Raw genomic sequence first — 20414 nt, 5'->3', positions numbered from 1 at the left:
TATCTACTCTATAGGCAGCTAGGTCATATGGTGGATAGAACACTTAGTGTCAGGAAGGTTTAAGTTCAAATCTGGCCTCAGAGACTAACTAGCTGTATAACCCTGAGCAAGTCACTTAACTTTTGTCTGCCTCAGTTTCCTCAACTGTAAAATAGGGATAATTGCACCAATCTCATAGGGTTATTGTGAAAATCAAGGAAACTAATATTTACAAAGCACTTAGTACAGTGCCTGATATACAGTACATACAATGTTGTTTCTTCCCCTCCCTCCATTTGAATTTTTTATCCACCTACATATATGCATGTTGCAATGTTGTCATGTATTATAATGTAAGTTCCTTGAGAATAGAGACCAATTTGTTGTTGATTGATTTGATAGTAAAGAGGGGTAGTAAATTAAGAGAGGTGATAACAGGGAATGGGTAAAAGTATGTGGTATAATGCTTTGGGGCACATGTGCCATCATAACAGTGATTCCCTTTCTTTACTTCTCTGTTCCCACATCAAGATAGCCTTGCTTGGAGAAGGTGTTAGTCCTGATCTTGTTTTTGCTTTCAATGTACTCTGGGAGGCAACCTGAGATGGTTACTTCTCTTTTTTCATAACTTGTGTCAAGTCAGTGTTGGCTTTCACCCTAGAAACAGCCAAAAGATGGCTGCAATCATTGTTCCAGAGCAAAATAATGAAATAACGGCCTAGTTTTGACTAAATCACAGGAATGGAACTGCCATCGTTAGAGAACAGATCATTTTAGCCACAATTTAATACATTCATTCCTATTTCCTTTCTAGTAGTACAGGGAGTACTTAATTAGAACTCTCCGATTCAAGTACATGATGACCAACCAGTCAGGCTCTGCATGCTCCATGATCCTCTCCTTCTTCTGGATATGTTGCCCTGCTTTGGCATGTAGAAAACAATTTTATTTCCTTTGATGATCATCTATCTTCTCTTCTCTAAACGCAGGTGACTCCAAGGCTCTGCCTTGAAGCTTTTTTCTTCTCTATATAGCCTACTCATTGGCAATCTGATTTGGTCACAGGGATTCAATTGTCCTGTCTATTAACTAACCAACCCTAATCTCTCTTGGACTCTAGTCCTGTATCTCCATCTGCCTGTTGAATACCTCCACCTGGATGTCCTGTTGGCATCTCAAATTCAAAATGTCTAAAATGGAACTTATCATGTTCCCACTAAACATGTAGCTTCTCCAAACTTCCCTATTTCTGTTGAAAGCATTAACACCCTCCCAGTCATCCACATTTTTAGTTGCCAAGTTATACTTGATTCCCTCACTTCCTTATCAGTTGCCAAGTCAAGCTGGTTCTACCTCCACAAAATCTCTTTTCTTTTTCTCTTTCTCTCAACTTATATTGCACTACCCTAGTTTAGGCCCTCATCACCTCTTTCCTGGATATTGTAAGCCTTCTCATTGGTATCCTTGCTTTCAGTCTCCATCCCCTCCAATCCATCTTCCTAAAGCACAGATCTGACCTCCCTGAAAAATATTCAATGACTCCTCTTTGTACAAGGAGAAAACACAAACACTTCAATCAGTCATTTAAGGCAGTGCTTCACAGTCTGCCTCTCAACACATTTCTAATCATATTACATATTGTTCCTCTTCATGCATTCCATGTTCCAACTACACTGGCCTGCTAGCTGTTTCCTGGACCTAGCATTCCAGTCCCTATCACAGTACATTCACGAAAACCCTCCCCTAGCTCAGAATTCAGTTCATCCCCTCCCCCAATCCCCTCATCTTATCTCTGATCTTCAGAATCCTTATTTTTCTTCAGGTCCAACTTGGGTGTCAGTCCTTGTAGTTACTTTTTCTTATCCCTCCAGCTCTCAGAGTTGTCCCTATTCTCTCCCTTCTCCAATCATCTTGTATTAATTTATCTGTTCATCTGTTGTAATGATAATAGCTACTATACAGAGCTTCTAGGTTTGCAGAAAAGTACTTGTGTATATTATCTCATTTGATCCTATTATAGATAATGACTCTATAAAGTAGGTGCTATTATTATGCCTGTTTTATAAATGAGGAAACTAAATCTGGAAGAAGTTAAGTGACTTACCCAAAGTCACAGAGCTTACTTATGTAGGATTTGGACTCAAATCTTCCTGACTCCAAGTTTAGCTCTCTATCCACTATTCCATCTGTCTAGTTATATCCTTTTATTAGAATATAAGCTCCTTGAGAGTAAGAACTGTTTAGTTCTTGTCTTTGTAATCTCAGTATCTGACAGTGTCTTGCACATAGTAGATGTGCTTGTTGACTCAGACTGACAATTGATAAAGAATGAAAGGGTCAGCATAAGAAATTCTGATTTTGACTTTCATTCTGAATTTGGACCCCAAAAGTCCAATGAATAAATAACCTGATGATTAAGGTTATCTATTCATTAAGCTTATGTTTTTAAAGGCACACTCTTTTAAATGATCATGTAGGCTTCTGTGAGAATCATTGTTTTGGCATGTTTAATAATTACCTCTAAAGAGGATCCCTCTGCTAAAGTTCCCTACTGTTGCTTCATCAGTGTTGAGGCAACCCGGGGTCCCAGAAAGTTAAGCCAGCTTAGCACAAGCTCCGTCAGGTCCCACTCAGCTGGAAAGGCTGGTATAGGCTTAGCCCCACCTGATATATCTGTTGTCTGAGGAACAGGCTATGTTCAGACAAGCTCAACACCAGGCCGGCCACAGTGTGGTAAATTTTTTCAGCCACTGCAACTGTTAAAAACCTAGCTTGGTTGCCACAATTGCTAGTGCCTTTCACTCATCTTAGAAATTACTTTTTTTTAATTTTGTATTACTTTCCCTGTACATATTGTTTCCCCCATAATATAATACGACCTTCTAGAAGGCAAGGACTGTTTTATTTTATCTTTGTATCTCTAACACATAGCATCATACCTGGTTCCTGGTGGGCCTTTAATAAATGATTGATTAATGAATGAATGATTTACCTGCTAAATTGTGGAGAGACTGCAATCTGCTTCGATGGAGGGGGTATATACACCAACAAAAGCACACATCTGAGTTACTAGAATAGAAGTAAAATGTTCAGATTTTTCTAGAATATACTGAAATGATAAAACAAGCATAATGTCAGTTTTATTTTTGTCAAAACTTACTGGTTTTCCTTTAAACAGATTTAACAAGGAGATGTATGTCAGAAGTCACCATTGGAATCATCTACGTGACTGTAAATCTTAGCCAGTCTAAGCTATAAAGTGAAAAAGAAAACCACTAAAGAAGAAACTTCTTACCTTCATAGTTTTCCTCTGTGCTACCAGTTTAGACTTAAATTAGTTTGTACTTCATCACAGAACACTGCTTTTCTCTTGAGAGAACCTGACCCATGAGTTTTGTTTTTTTTGTTGTTGGCTCCTACTTGCCACCATAGAAGAACTCATCTGTAACCCAGACCGGTCACAGTGCAATGAAATTTCCCATTCCCAAAGCTAATAATATGTATTTTAATTACCCTGTAATTATTTATTAAAGTGGAGCTGTTCTGCAGAGGTTTTCACTCCAGAGCACAAAACCCTGCTAAGCTTGTTGCATGCAGCTGCCTGGAGTGGAATCGGAGATTCCAACAGTCAAGAGAAGGAGCAGAACTGCCCAGAATATTATCTCTGAACAATTCCCAAACTAAAACGAATCATCCCAAGCAGAACCACAAGCAAACAATTTGCCTGAAGGTCAAGAAGAGATTAGGAGCTTTTGCCTTAAGATGTCAAAAAATCAAGGATGCCACTTGGGTCACTGGGAAGCACCACCTAGTAATAATGAGACCCTTATTGATTGCTACAACTCCAGAAAGGTTGATGTCATGTACTAGCCATCTGCAAATGGAGATGTCTTCCAGAAACCTGTGGTGGCTACATCTTTGTGCTAGTAAGTGCCTAATGACTCATTTTCCTCAGCAGAAGTTTTCATGATCTTGGAATTCACTGAGGTGTGTCTAGGGAAAGTCTGAGTGTGAAACCTCTCGTGTAAGTTTCCCAGTCTCTGCTAGAGAAGAACTCAGCTGGTATCCAGACCTTCAGAAGGCTAAAATAAATAGCAAACAATAACACTGACTGGCCAACTTTAACATACTCTCCATGTTCTTGGGTTTCTCATTCCAGAACCACATAGAAGTCCATTTTATTTCAGGAGGAAAAAATAGGACATTTCTAACAGTCATTCCCACTCTGCTCATAGGTATTTGATGAATTATTTATAATCTTAGTTTTTATAACATGTTCATACATATCTAACTCATAATCAATCATTAAATCTTTAGTTCAATTATGACATTTTACTTTTAAAGAATGTCTATATTTGACAAAATTGCATGTGGAGCCATACAGACAAAGGGATTGGATTGAGAGAAACAGTTATTTTTTCCAGGATTTCTTAAGCTCCCCATAGAGACAGAGTAGACAAGGTTAATTTTATCCTTATATAGTCCTATATTTCTTATACAGTCCTTCATTGTCATCTGCTGTTAAAAGTTGGTCAGACAGTACATATACAGAAAAAGCAATGTTTTACTTTTAATCCTTCATTTAGTTGCAAATAAAGTTATTTTAAACCCAGTGGTTTTCCAAAGCATACTTCAAGTGATTTCCAGGGGAAAATGAAACATAAAACTGGACATGTATTTAAAAACAAAACAAAACAAAACACAAAACTATATGTCAACGTAAGCAGATGTTAGCGTACAATTTACAAGGATAGGGGAGCTATAAAACCTCTCTAGAGCCACCCACAGGTCATTTTAAGGCCAAGAATGCCCCCAAAATCTGTTTCTAATTTTACAGAAACCCTTTGAAATTTGGCACAGCATTCAAAAGTACGCGGAAAAAAAAAAAATCTGGTCTTGGGTTTGGCCTCCAACTGCGAAAACAGACTGCTTCTTTTTTACTGCTCTCATAGATTCAGTGACCCACACTCCGAAGAGAGGATTTTCTTTCCTTCAGAAACATCTGGAAAAATGAAGGTTAGTATATGGAAAGTAGATGTCTTTTAAAGAAAATGTGTTGGACCTATTGTTAGGAGATTTTTTTGTTTAGAAGGTGAGACTTTTGTCCATTAGTATTTACTTCCTGGAGGGGGCCGGGGATGGGAAATTGTGCTGAATATACTGTAGAAACATAGTTTCAGAGTTGGAGGGGTTCCAGCAATTACAGTCAGATCGGTGAAAGAACACAATCAAATGCTTTGTAGGGTGGGAGCAAGAGGATTTAGGTGCAAACACATTTTTGCTGCTTCAATTTTTAAGCAGACCCCGAGAATGCAACTAGTTTTTTTCTTTTTTTTTAAATGTGTGTGTGTGTGTGTGTAGCTCTGGCTCAAAATTGTCCTTGGAGTCGTCACCTGTGCTCTACTTGCCTTGCTTGTGGTCTGTATTGTTTTACGTCCACCAAGAGGTAAGACCTTCCCGTGGGTTACCCTGTTTCCCCATAATATCTAGAAACTTGTGATGTGGTAGCCATGCTCCCAAATGATTTAAACATCTCCTGCGGTTTTATTTGTTAAAGATAGCATGCTAGTATGCATAAGGCTTTAAAAAATCATATAATATGATTAGTATCACAGATTAGAGATATACTAAACCAATGAAGATATCAATATAGAGATTCAAGGTGAAATTTTAACACCCAAGTCCCACTAAGTATCACCCATCCCATATGAATTTACTTTTTTGAAATGACATTGATTTAATGGATTCAAAAGTAATTTCAGTACTTCATCAACCTTGTTCTCAGGTTTATTTAGAAAAAAAGAAATCATCTTTGTGGGACTGAAAGTCTCAGGAGTATCTGTGTATAGTATAGAGAAAATGAAAGTATTCATTTAAACAGTAGAAGAATTGAGTAAGTAGCCCAGTAATACTTAGGTATTGGCTTTCTCGCTAAAAGACATAAATTTGGGCCCAGATCAGAGAATGAGTTGGATCTTATATTCAAAGTTGAACTAAAGAATACTAGTTTCTAAAAATGAGTGTGTATTATGGTAACAACCAATCATGGTGGGCAGGCAGAAAAGGAAAGTGTCACCAGATGAATAGCTTAGATTAAGTTTTATTTTAGCTTTTCACTGGAAAGCAAATACTTTTCGCTTACCCTGTGGGTGGTTTGAATTCTAAATTAAATGTCCAGATAAGGATAACCTATTGATCTGGTGTCTTAGCTTCCTTATATAAATCTATGTAAGCCTTACCTTCTAAACAATAGGGAAAAAAAAAAAAGCTCCAGGCTCTGGTGTTTGGAAAATACACAGATAATGTATTCTACTGGCCAAGAGGTCCCTTCAGCTGGAAGTAAATCGATAGCAATAGGAACATCAAATGGAAACGGTATGATTCTTCAAGTTAAGAAAACACAACACAGTCTGAATGCTCCATGAGCTTTCAAGGACTACAATGAAAATGGGCCTCAGAAAATACATTCCTTGCAAATATGCAAAACTTCCACAGAATTTTCACAGATTTAGAAAGGGGATAGGATTTAACAGAGGGTGAAAAGCAGTATTCAGAATGTCGTTATTAAAAATAGTTTCTTGTCTTCAACGCTTTTTTGTCACTTCTTGCTGCTATCTGGTCCCAAAGGAATGTTCACAGGCTGTTAGGCTGTTGAGGTGTCCCTTTGGCACAGAGTTACACAGGGAAAATAAGACCAGGATTTTACCTGACGGATTTTGTGTCAATTTACAATTGCGGTGGTCAGGTGGTAGTTCAGAACTGATTTTGACCCATTTCAGTGCCAATCTAGTTGAAAATAGCACCTGATTTTTAGTAACTCAAGAGAACATGAAAATGACCACTTCTATTTGTTCCCTCAAAATGAGTACTTGGGGACAGAAAGAGATATTTTGCTCCAACTCCATTCTAGGCACATACACACACACTTAAATGCCTGCATACCTATGATACCTGCATCTATAGAAAAGAATAGACTATCCTTTGAGTTTTGGAATTTAACCACCAATATCTTTTTTTTTTTTTTACTGAACACATGATTTCATTAGTATCAGGAACTCCCAATGAAGAAACTTGCTCTACCAATGCAGGATGGGAGCCTACTTTGAAACTTACAGTCTTAGAAAGTTTCCCAGGGCACTGAGAAGTGATGTTGAAGAATTGCCTAGGGTCACCCAGCCAGTAGGTCAGAGGCAGGACTTTGTTGCTGGACTCTGAAGCTGTTTATATCCCTATGCCACCTGAAGACACAGTGGATAGAGCACTGGGCCTGTCAATCAGGAAGACCTGAGTTCAAATATGACTTCAGACACCATTTATATAACCCAGGGCAAATCATTTAACCTCATTTTTCTCAAAGGTAAAACATGGATAATAATAGCACCTACCTGCCAGGATTATTGTGGGGATAAAATGAGGTAAGATTTGTAAAAGCACTTAACACAGTGCCAGGCACATAGTAGGTGCTATATAAATTCTTATTCCCTCCTCTACTTTTAAATAATTGAGATATATGTAATGATTTCATTCAAGTCCCAAGTTTGAGAAAGAGGAGGCTTACTCCAAAAGGGAGAAATTTTCCCCAGCTCTGACTGAGGCAAAGGTTAGGTAATTAAAGAGAGAATTTCTGAAATTTTAATAATTTCTGAGTCTACTCATAGCTCAGACTATATTTGAACCCAGAAAGAGACTTAACAAAGAAACAAGCCATTAGCAGTGAAAGACAGAGGTTGGTGTGTTTAAGATAACCACCTGGTTAGTACACTACATTCTGCTAACCCTGGCATCCAAATACTAAAGCACACTTGAGACCAGGTTTTTCACTTCCATCCTAAGAATTCAGTATTCATGGTCAGTGACAAATTAGAGATCACTACAACTTAAATCATAGACTAGAATGAAATAGGGAAAAATAATTTTAATTTAAAAGAGTTCAAAAGTCATATCTGACTATAAAAATGCTTAAAGACCAAAAGATTTAGCACCTCTGTTCTTCTGGACCTAGGTCCTCAGATGACAATATAATCTTGATTAATTAATTAATTATTCCTAATAGCCCAGAGGACCATGGATCCAAAGCTGAAAGGGACCTCATTGGCTTTCTAGTGCAATGCCAAAAGCTTATTTTAAAGATGAGGAAACTGAGAATCAAGGAGTTTGTTAAAGTGATTTGGCTAGGATCAGATAGAGTTCTATACACTCTTCTTCTTTCCATTACTTACCCACAACACTCTATCTCTCTGATTTAACTGACATAACATCCACCTTGCCTAAAATATTGTGCTTAGAAAACAGCTAAGGAGGAGGTTGTAGTTTAGTTTAATTTGTTTGATTGGAGTAGTAGCCGGAAACAGAGGCTCCCAATGTCCTTAAATTCATGTTTCCCATTATTTCAGATTGGGTTTGTTTTCTGTTTTGCTTTTTATCCTCATGGGATTGTTTCTACTAAATGACCTTGAGGCTCAAAATATCCGAAAAATACCCCTAATAAAAACAGTGTTTTTGTATACATACAATGACTTGGAATAACTGTTTTTTTTTTTAACTGACATTCAATAAAATCATAGGATCATAGATTTAGAGCTAGAAGCAATGATGAAAGAAACCATGGAATCCAATGCCCTCATTTCCTGAGGAAACTGAGGCACAGGGAGATGAATTCAATTGCCCAAAATTACCAAGAACAAGAATCAGAGGAAGCATTTGAACTCTGATCCTCTAGAATTCTAATCTATTGGTCACAGCACAGCCAACTTCTTAAATTCCAAGTCACTCAAAAGATCTTAGCTCATCAGCAAACTGCATTTGAAACAGGTAGTCAAAAGGAGTTCAGTGATAACCTAAGGGAAGACTTCTTGAAGTCTGGGGAAAAAGAAACCTAATTCCTTTTAAATTATCAAGTTTCGAAAAATGGAAAGGAATTTTACATAATCAGTTACTTTTTCAAATTAACTTTCAATGAATGAAATAATTGATTAATGGAATGTAATCCCCCCTCCCCAAAAGCCAATTTTATCACTTTCATTTTTATGTAGAGATAGATTAACTTTGGCCACAGGGTGATTAGTAGAGGGGACAATAAGTACAACAGTGTTTAGGAAAATGTAAATATGGAACTGTAGAGAAACCAATAAGAAAGGACCAAAATGTGATATAAGTAGTGAGCCTAGTTGGGTTATTTTTCTTAAACCTGGGCTGCCCTAGGAAATTAATACAAAGAGTAGAAGTAAGCATTTATTGCCTCTTTTACCATAAGCCGGGTGACTGGAAAACAGGACCACATCTTAGTGTGATACAAAGGAAAGAGAAAAGAGTGAGAGGACCTAGGTTCAAATCCCCCTCTGACACTTACTACCTGTGTGACCTTGGGTAAATCATATAACCTCTCTAGGCCTCAGTTCCCTCATCTGTAAAATGAGGAGAATGAACTCGATGGCCTCTGCGGTCCCTTCTATCTCCATATCTATAATTCCTTTTTTAGAATCACTGAAGTGCTGGTTCTGTAAATGGCTACACATCAGGGATGGGGTTGATGACTGTGCACAAACAGATGTTTTGTTAGTTTTACGGAGGTAGGAGATATGTGCCATCTGTGCGCTACTCTGCACTTTGTAAACAAGATAAGGAAATTTCACTTCAGGGCAGTTGTGTGGTCCTCATTGTATGAGGGTCAGAGGGACAGGGAGAAGTGTTATCCCAGGCATTTACGGACTTGCCTAACTAACCATATTGTGCCATATTATTAATGAATATAAAAAAAGGGGGGGGGAGCAGGTCATCAGATGTATTAATAAAGTCACAGCCTTTTTAAAGATTTTGCCCTCAACCTCTAAGTCTAGAATAATAAAATAATATCAACTGAATTCCAAATAAGTATGATTATGAAGTTTCAAGAAAGAGTTGAAAAAGGAAGATGAAAGAAGCACTTGTTTGTGAATCATTTTTGTGAATTGTAATTTCTTGGATTCATAATTGAAACAATTTTCTGTTTTGCACTCACATAAAAGTCAGAAAATTGCAAATAATTAAAACACAGTTAATTAGTGTTTAAGTGGTTTATGAGTAACTATGCAAAAGATGGGCCAACAAATTGAGTATAAGGGCACTGTCAGGAATTAAGTGTTAATCAAGTAAGTGCTAGATATATTTAGAAGAAGGATATGTTTTTAAAATTCATTTCAACTTCTGCTCAACTATTGGAGATCATAAATGATAGTTGCCAAAAGTATGGTTCCAGCATAAGCAAAAGATTACATTTTAATATTGACATATTAGGAGAGTGAAGTTGAAATTCATTCATATTTATTGCATTCCTCCTATGTGCTTTGATATTATTAATGGCTATAAAAGAAACATAGTACAGTCCTCACAATTCATTCATTTACATTGTAATTAGGGAGATAGTTCTTACATATATAAAACAATTAGGGAACAACATCAAATATAGACACCATGAGAGGAAACAATGAATTCAATTGTTTTCCTTGCCATGAAATTAAATCATTTAATTTAATTTACACTGATACAAATCACAAGAAAGTGATTCTTCCCATAATTCCACACTCCAGCCTTTGTGGTATGTAATGGAAGCATGCTGGAATTGAGAATAAGGAGAGACCTGGGTTTGAGTTTTACCTCTGACATTTATTAGCTGTGTAACCACAGACAAATCATTTAACCTCCCTCAGTCTTAGTTTCTCTATCTATAAAATGGAGATGTTAATAACACAGTCATACTTGTCTTCTCCAAATCATACCCCGGTCAGAGTTAATCTATTTTTCAAATCATACCCTGGTCAGATTTAATTTATCTTTCTCAGACAGTAGCTGCACATAAAAACTGTGGCGATGGGCTTTTGGGGGAGGGGTAAAGAGAATGAGTTAAATTCATCAACCAAATATTTACTTTGAAATTTAATTTGGAAAAGTTAGCAGCTATCCAATCTCAAAGGATGTTATGAAGAACAAATGAGAATGTATAGTATGAGTGCTTTGCAAATAATAAAGTGCTAAATAAACGTCAGCAATTATTATTACCCAGAGGAATTATACCCAAGGACTACTGCTATACTAACTAATAATCCCAGAAAGTTGGGGCCTGAAGGAGATAATTAGTCACCATGTTGCATAAGGGACAAGGCTGGCAGGGTTCCAGACTGCCATTCCTGGACCAAACACCTGACAACATTCCACATTCCACAGCATTTGAAAGTATCGATCTAACCAGAATTGTGCTGCTTGTTTTGTAACCTGGTACATGTAGCATTAGGTCTTTAAGTTAGATGTTTAAATAAAGGGAAATTACTGCCAATGTCGTCTTAGCACAGGGTATATCCACTTGGCACTTCTCCTAGACCCCTTTGCATTGGGTTGATTTTAATCCATATCATTCTCTATAAAATTCCTTTTCTCTTGCACCAACAAACTGAGAAAACTTAGCTTATATTAGGGAAGTCTTGATTTCTATCTAGCTGCTGTTATCCCCCCCCCCACCTTTTTTAAACTTTTTAAATGTCTTTTTTTCAGTTTCAAATTTTCTCCCTCCCCTATCTCTTGGGAAGGCAAGTACAACAAAACTCATTGCTATGCAAAACAAATTGATTAGCCATTTTTAATAAAAAGGAAGGAAGGAAGGAAGGAAGGAAGGAAGGAAGGAAGGAAGGAAGGAAGGAAGGAAAGAAGGAAGGGAGGGAGGGAGGAAGGGAGGAAGGGAGGGAGGAAGGGAGGAAGGAAAAGAAAGAAACAACTTTGCTTCAATCTGCACTCATTCATCAGTTCTCTATCTGGTGATGGATAGCATATTTCATCACAAGTACTTTGGAATTATGATGAATTATTATGTTTATAAGAATTGCTATGTTTTTCAAAGTTAATTATCTTTGCAACCTTACTGTTGCCATGTAGATTATTCTCCTGGTTCTACTCACTTTACTTTGCATCAGTTCATATAAGTTTTCCCAGGTTTCTCCCCCCCCCCCCGAAACCATCCCCTTCATCATTCCCTACAGTATAATAGTATTCCATCCCAATCATATATAACAACTTGTTTAGTCATTCTCCAAATGATGGACATCCCCTCAGTTTCCATTTTTTTTTTTTTGGCACCACAAAAAAGAACTGCTATAAAATATTTTTCTATATTGGTCCTTTTCCTCTTTCTTTGATATCTTTGGGGTATAAATTTCTGCCACTACCTTCTATTTATACTCAGCTTCCCTAAACCACCTTGTGTTCTTGGGAGTGAGAAACACAAGCTCTTTCTTCAGTCCTCCTTATACTTCCTACTTTGTCCTTAAAAACATAATATGCTCTTTGGTATATTGGAGAAGGCTCTGCATTTGGACCTAGAGGACATGGATTAAAATTCCCTTTCTGGAATTTATTATCACATGAGAACTTGAGGAACAGGACCTGTCCTGGCAAGTTATTTTTCCTCTCCAGCTTTGTCACCTATAAAATCAGGGGTTTAAACTAGATGTCCTCTAATCTATGATTCCATGAACCTAATAATAAGAACCAGTTACCATGTTATAAAGACTTTCCTATCAATCTCACCTTTCTCTACATACTTTAGGGGAACTATACGCTTTCCTTTCTGAACAATTCCTTATTTTTTTCTCAAATATCATCCCAGATTCAGCATATTACTTCAGTCTGAAGTCAATGAATTTGACTTGGCAAAGCACGGGAAAATAGGATTTAGAGCTTGAAAACACCTGGGAAATAATCTAGGCCAAACTCCTCTTTTTAAAGCTGGGGAAAATGAGGCCCAGAGAAGTAAGGATGTTTCCTAGGCAATACAGATAGAAGAAGAGCTGGTATTTTGTCCAGGCCCTCTCCTTCCAAAACCAATACTCTTTTCCATCTTTTGCATCATTATATAGTGGCTGCCGTGTTTAAGGGAGCTCCCAGCTTCACTCACCACAGGCATTTCTTATAGCCCCTTTCAGTTAGCCAGTTTTTCCATGGCTTAGATGTTTCCTTCTCTTCCTCTGTGTAAAAGCCAGAAATTTAAAACTGTTTCTGCCACTGCTCATCTTCAGAAGCCCCATTTGCTTCACATACTCAGTAGCTTTCTCCATTTTCTTCATCTCCTCCATCCCCTCCAGCAATTCCCCAAACCAATAAATTGGCACCATGGGTATCTGTGCCTGGCAGGAGCTGGAGTTCTAATTCTTTAAATGATCATTCATGCCATAGCCCATGCATCCAGAGAAATGTGTTGCTCAGCCTGGCCTGCAGTATACCCTGAAAAAAGATGCCCCACCTTACTCTTCTCAGTTTTCTGGCTTGTTTTACTCCAGAGCAGTTACTCAAGTGCTTCCTTGACCATGTATTTTGGTCTCTGTTGTTCATCTTGCATGTGGTCTCCTCCTCAGTCCCCTTTGTCTTCTTTGAGACTATGGCCATCTTCTACTCCTCACCCCAGATCTACTATTTTAGCTTTCTTGCATCAAAGCTATTGGTGGACTACACTGAATGACATCCTTGGATTTAATTAATAACGGAGAGGGTTCCCCCTCCCTGCTTCCTCTTGCTCTATGCCTATGGTTGCCCTAAGGCCGCTTCATTATTGTTGAACCTTCATGTTTTCAAGGAGGCATCTAGGGGATTCAGTGGGTAGAGAGCTGGGACTAGAGTCATGAAGAACTGAGTTCAAATCCAGTCTCTGACACTTACTAGCTGTGTGACTGTGGGCAGGTCATTTAACCTCTGTTTGCCTTAATCCACTAAAGAAGGAAATGGCAAACCACTCCAACATCTTTGCCAAGAAAAGTCCATGGATAATATGGTTCATGGGTTCATGAAGAGTTGGAGAGCACTGAACCACATGTACGTGCAATCTCTGGTGATTTAGTCACTCTCGGTTTACAATTAGGAAAAAAAAATTCAGTAGGACCTATGAAAAGAACATCTATGCCATGTTTGAATCTCCAGCATTGAAAGAGAAGGGTATGGTTATCTCAAATCTATTCTCATTTGTGGTAACTAGATTAGAGTGCTTGGCTTAGAGTTGGGAAGAATTTAATTTCAATGCTGGCACATATTTCTTTGATATGTAACCCTAGAAAAGTCATAACCTTTCTCAGTCTCAATTTCCCCCTTTGTAAAATGAAAGGGTTACGCTTGATGGTCCCTGAAATCTCTTCTATCTCTAAATCTATACTCAATTCTTTCAGCTAGTCAGGAGGACAGGAGCAGAGCTACCAAATTCTAGATTTAAAGTCCACAAAAGAAAACAGAAAGCACCAAATTCTTCCTTTTTCTGTGAAAATGGCACTATCTTCTGCGAGCTGAAACACACCCCTCATTTGCTCACATAAACCTTTGTTCCTTCTTTATGTAAATTGCCATTTTCTGATTTCTTTTCTATTTATTTGTATAAATGTTTTATTATTCTGACCAGATTTTAAGGTCCTTACAAAAAGGGACCTTGTCTAATTTATCTTTCTTTCAAGTTCAGTACTATTAATGTACACTAGATATTTAATAAATAGATATTGAATGAAGAAGTCCAGATGATTTTCATAAAAGGATAATAGTTTTAGAACTAGAGGGGACATTTAAGATCATCTCATCCATCTCCACTTTTTTGTTGTTGTTGCTTTTTTTTTTGGAGTGGCGAAGACAGGGCAATTGGGGTTAAGTGATTTGTCCAAGGTCACACGGCTAGTAAGTGTTGAGTGTCTGAGGCCGGATTTGAACTCAGGTCCTCCTGATTCCAGGGCCCATGCTCTATTCACTGCGCCACCTTGCCACCCCTCCATCTCCACTTATTTATCTGATAAGGAAACTGAGGTCCAAAGAGGTTGATTTAACTTGCCTAGGCCACATAGACAGGAAGGGACAGCTAAGATTCAAACTCAGGTCCTCTGACCCAAATCTAGCACTCTTATGATTGCCCCTGACTACCTATCAACCATTTCCATTAGCCTTGAGGAAGCATTTATTAGAGCCTAAGTGTACACAGCTATACAAACTGCATATACAAACTATATATAATTGTACAAAGTTATAGTCATTAGTCCCGTTCTTGAGAATTAGCAATCTGAGGGTCTACACTGATATAGCATACATTTATAAAATAGCTGAATAAAAGCACTAAATCATGAGTGAACAATTAGGTAAAGTTACACAAAATATCATCTAAGAATCAGCGTAGAGAGCAAGGACAAGTATGGGAGGAAAAATAGAAGAAAACAAAGCATTTTTCTCCTCAGAATCTTTTATTTACTCTAGACTACACATGTCAAATTGGTTGTTGATATTATTTCTTTGACTGCATTAATGCAGAAAAACCTGTCAAGTTCAATAAAAATAGATGCTAATTCAAAGGTGAAAATTTGTGTCAAGGTAAATATTGGATTAGCAATAAGCCTGTATGGGGCATTACCATAAAGATTTTTATGAAAGTCAATTCTGCTTGTAGGGTGACATTTTAGCAGCCTTTTAACCATATAAAGTAGGGAAAGCAGGGTTTAAATACATTAAGCATTTTCATTTTCCCCCAAGAGAATGTGAACCCCTTGATTGAGAGGAGGGATGTTTTCTTTTAGCTTTTTATCCTCAGCCTTACAAAGGTGCTTTGTGCATAATATGTACTGATTAAATTTTTATTGAATTGTATTAAATTAAATTGAGAAGAATTAAAAATTTGTCACCAAAAATAAAAAATTGCCACAAAATAGCAACCATCACAATAAAGCACCAGACAATTCACACAACCTTTGCCAAAGATACAGTGGGAAAAGTCTTGATTCTGCAGTCAGAGGACATTCATTCAAATCTTGCCTCTGACTGTTTCTTTCTATGTCATCTCAGATAAGTCGCTTAATGTATCTGGGCTTCAATTTGCTCATTTATAGTTAAAAAAAAGACTATGGATCTTCTTTCAGGTCCTTTACAGTCTTAGATCTATGATCTGGAAGAAAAATAGGTAAGTGATGCTTAAAAAAGTTCTTCCTTGCTTTCTGTGTCTTTAGGATCATTCTCTACTGATGAAGAATCAATTGTGGCAGGGCCTAAATTCAAACCCTACTATGCATATGCTTTTACAGCACTATCCCTCCTTCTTTTATCCTTCATATGTCCACTGGATAGCACAGCTGGCAAACTGAGACCACTGGGTGGAGCAGGAAGTGGAGGGCTGGCCTTGGAGCTAGGATAACCTGAGTTCAAATCCTGTCTCATACGCTGACCAGCTATGTGAGTCAGGTAACCTCTCTCAGCCTCAGTTTCCTTATCTGTAAAATGTGGATAATAACAGTGCCTACCCCACATATTGTGAAGATCAAATGGGATAACGTTTATAAAGCACACTGCAACTCTTCTAACTCTACGTACTTTTTAGCTAATATTAACAAACTGAAATACTAAAAAATTGACTTATACTTGCCAAGTATAAAATGCTGACCTAAAACTCTTTCCCTTCGAGGGAGACTGGTTACACAGTGCTCCCTCTGGCTCTACTCGTCCTCCTGCCTCATGCCTCCTGCCTCCGTGGGTTCTATATACAGTTATATACCAGCATGCTACAGAGTTTGGAGAGGGCACTCACCAACTCACATCATGTCAATAAGCATTTACTGATCACTTACTATGAGCCAGGCATTATGCTAAGCCTTGCAAATACACATATAAGAAGAAAATAAAATAGCTATTACCTGCAAGGAACTTAAATTCTAGTGGAGGAAGACAAGATACAAAATGGAGCTGCAAAGGGTGGGGAAGGTGGTAAAGGCACCCAGAGTAGGGGCATGGTTAAGAAAGTCCTGTGGCGATGAGCCAGGACTGTAACATGGAGAGGAATGAAGGTATGCTAAGCCTGGGCCTCCTCCTTAAATCGAAGTTCTGGGAAGAACCAATCAATCAAAGGGAGAGGCTGAAGGGGCAGAGAGTATTTCCAATGTAATTAATCCAGTAGAAGAGCAAGCTTCCAGGATGAAGAGTTTTCTGTGGAATGAGAAAGTCCCGTGGAGATGAATTAGCAAGTGCAGCCTGGAGAGGAATGATGACAACCCATCTGTCCTCCTTTCCCTTCTCTCCCACCTCCTAACTCTGGCATGAAAACTTTGCTGGCTTGTCAGCACATGATTTCTAAGAACCCAGTCTACCCTTTGAGGATGGAAGGATGGTGTAGACCAAGCTCATTATAGAAAATGGTAGCAGGATTAATAAAGCCCTTTACTAATTGCTTTACAGATATTTTCTGAGTCATAATAGAACATAAGCTAAGCTCTCCCTGAAGATCAATGGCACTTACAACGCCCACCCATATAAAAGAAATGACTAGCTAGAAAGGAAGATGGAACATGTCCTCATGCATTATTTTCCTGGGCAAGTAAGAGAAATTTAGGACATTAAAAAAAAAAATCCTGCTCCTGAGAGTGAAGTTATACTAGGGACTCTGGGATCCCCAAAACAATTGTATATTTTTTATTAATGAGATGAGAGGGAAAATAGTCAGTTAGCTAGAAAGATAAGATAAACACACTTTGTTAAAATATATGTTAATAATGGGCGCTATTTAGCATTAATATTAAGATTATGCTAATAGATTTTAATGTCTCAGTTATAAAGATAGGCTGATAACCTATATTCCAAAAACAAACAATACTTTCTACTGCAGTACAATCCTAATATTTCAATGATTTATGACTTCATCTATGTAGGTTCCTCTTCCATGTGCAGATTGGAACCATTTTGCAGCTTAATAGGTAGAAATTTTATTGCCTAATGGTCAAAGCATGATGATAAGGCTCCATGAACCAAGGCATCTAGGTGGCACAGAAAACAGTGTTGGGAGCGGCTAGGTGTCACAGTGAATAGAGCACTGGCCCTGGAGTCAGGAGGACCTGACTTCGAATCTGGCCTCAGACACTTAGCACAAAAAACTAGCCATGTGACCTTGGGCAAGTCACTTAACCCCAATTGCCCTCCAAAAAGCAAAAAAAAAAAAAAAACAACCTTGCTTTAAAAAAAAAGAAGACTGTTGCACTTGGATTCAGTATTCAGTTGAAATCTGGCCTCAGATACTTCCTAGCTTTGTGACCCTTGACAAGTCACTTAACCTCTGTTTACCTCAATTTCTTCTTCTAAAAATGGGAATGAGAATAGCACCTACTTCCCAGAGTCATTAGGATGAAATAATACAATATTTATAAAGTATTTTGCAAATCTCAAAGTTCTATATAAAATTATTATTATTACTATTAAATATAACTAGGCTGGTCCTCAGATGATGTAAAATCATCTGTCAAGCTGTCAGCTGAAGCCTCTTCAGCATTAAAAGTTTGTTGGATTTTATATGACTGCACATATATAACCTATATCTAATTGCTTACCATCCGGGGGGGGAGGGAAAAAGGGATGGAGAAAATTAAGAACTCAAAATTTTATAGCAAATGAATGATGAAATTCTATTTACTATGTAGCTGGAAAAAATAAAATGCTATTTGAAAGAAAAAAAGAAAAATTTTGGAATCTCTGTTTTACTGGTATAAATTTGGAGATACCAAGGTCACTACTAAGTTTTGATGGGACATTGGAGTAAAATCTTAGTGGACAAAAACAGGATACTTTCTTCAATGCCTCATTGGAGCACCCACGTATACCTTCTAATCCAGTTAAGATTTTTGACAATTTTCTCCCAAAATTTCTCTTCAAGAATGTGTCCAACACATTGGTGATCCTCCTTATTTGTTTGCTTGTTTGTTTGTTCATTCATTCATTCACTTATCTATATATCCATTCATTCATTTATCTATCTATCTTTAGATTTGATGGGTGTCAGAACAGTGCTGAGGCTATCCATGTGCTCCCTCCCTCTCACTGCATGATCAACCCACCACCTTTAGTCATACACTTTCTGAGAGGTGGGGCATCATAGGGCATAGAGAGATAGCCCCAAAGTCAAGAAGACAAGGCTTCATGTCTGGCTTGACTAGCTGTGTCACCCTGGGCAAGTCACTCAATCTTTCAACATCCCAGACAAATCTCTAAGACTCTTAAGTTAGAGATGAATTTCTCAACTGTATAAGTAGAGGAGTTTCCATGCCAGAAGTTACTCACCCTATGAAATCATAAGTCCTGAACAAAAAAACTTAAAATCTCATATTCCCACTTCTTACTCATAGGTCATCATTGGCAGTTTATTATAGCCTTCTTGTGCACAATATGTGCCTCTGCATTGCCCTTTGAGTCACCTGTGACTGTGATTTTTTTTAAAGATTCTAAGATTTGCAATCAGACAACTTTATCATGAGAATATTTGAGTTAAAAAGAGAGGATTTTATCTTGGGAAATACCTTGCTATCATTAAAAGCAATAGGCATTTTCTCATATACAATCTGAATCACAATCCATATTGTAATTAAAATGTGATCAAATTAAATTGTTCTATTTTATGTGTACTATATATGTACTATAATGTACTCATTTATGTGAAATATCTTGATGAACTATAGTATGGTTCAGTAAGGATTAAAATAAATTTTTTACAGATTGCTTTAAAAAGCAAGATTATAAGTAAAGAAAATAAGTGAAGTATACCTATAAACCTAGTATTAGGATTAAGTCTAAAAGAAAGGTTAGTTTTAAAAAGTATCTTTACATGATGGATGAAAATTCAGAAGAAAAGTGAAAATTTTAGTCAATTATTTATACACATGCACACACATATACACATATCCATACTTCCCAACATCAAAATGATTTGACTGAATTTTTCAATTTTCATCCATATGTTTCAGCATTTCAGTGTTGGGTAGACATAGCTCAAGTATATTTCAAGTGGAAAATCATTTTGACTGCAAATTGTGTTGTGATTTTTTCCTCCTCATTACATTAGGAGCAGATTGCTATTTGTTTGTAGGATTTCTAAGAAAAATTGGATGAGGCAAATATGAAGCGTTTTTCTAATGCTATTGTTTTTGGTAAAATGGTTTACTGTCAGTTGAATAGGGTTTATAAAACAAATGGTATGAGTTTCATGTACAACAGTTCAATTAAACAGAGGAGGTTTTGCAGAATATAATCATGGAATAAATTCAAGCTTAATTAGGATGGAGAGGAAATGTGAGAAAGCAGATTATAGGAAATTTTTAAGAAAGGAAAAATGTGATGTTGTTGACGGTCCACTTCCTGGTTGAAAAGGAGCTAATAACCCTTATCTCACTATAGCTACTCTTTGACATCACTTTCTTTAGGGAAAAAACATATATGTGTGTAGCATTAACAGCCATGCAGATTAATGGAACAAAACTACCTTAGTCTTAACTGATTAAATGGCCAGAGTAATCAGCTGAGTGTGCCTACTATACAACCAGTTATTTTGCTCTAATAAAGACACGAGCATTTTCTTATAAAATCAGGGAGTCTGATGCTATGGCCTCCAAGGTCCCTTCTAGCCCTAAAGCTATGATTCTATTGTCACACAG

General features: G+C 37.4%; 1 protein-coding gene and 1 long non-coding RNA gene across 2 annotated transcripts in view; one reads left to right on the top strand and one right to left on the bottom strand.

Annotated features, from left to right (window-relative positions):
* The window catches only part of LOC138155227 (uncharacterized), a 55118-nt gene extending 51144 nt beyond the window's left edge, over window positions 1-3974 (bottom strand). Inside the window, exons 1-2 of the long non-coding RNA XR_011166781.1 lie at window positions 3275-3974; window positions 2972-3048 (exon numbers count right to left, since the gene is read on the bottom strand). This is a non-coding gene — a long non-coding RNA (uncharacterized lncRNA). The remainder of the gene's footprint in view (window positions 1-2971; window positions 3049-3274) is intronic.
* A 797-nt stretch (window positions 3975-4771) lies between these two features.
* The window catches only part of FAP (fibroblast activation protein alpha), a 92267-nt gene continuing 76624 nt past the window's right edge, over window positions 4772-20414 (top strand). Inside the window, exons 1-2 of the mRNA XM_069080190.1 lie at window positions 4772-4995; window positions 5341-5425. Of these exons, the coding sequence (XP_068936291.1) occupies window positions 4990-4995; window positions 5341-5425 (91 nt within the window). The 5' untranslated portion in view covers window positions 4772-4989. The remainder of the gene's footprint in view (window positions 4996-5340; window positions 5426-20414) is intronic.

This window comes from Petaurus breviceps, unplaced genomic scaffold (assembly GCF_028583685.1).
Source record: "Petaurus breviceps papuanus isolate PSGF00001 unplaced genomic scaffold, PetGlider_PUasm1.0 91133, whole genome shotgun sequence".
Lineage (NCBI taxonomy): Eukaryota > Metazoa > Chordata > Mammalia > Diprotodontia > Petauridae > Petaurus > Petaurus breviceps.
Note: the sequence above shows the minus strand (reverse complement) of the source record. Positions and strands in the feature narration are given on the sequence as shown.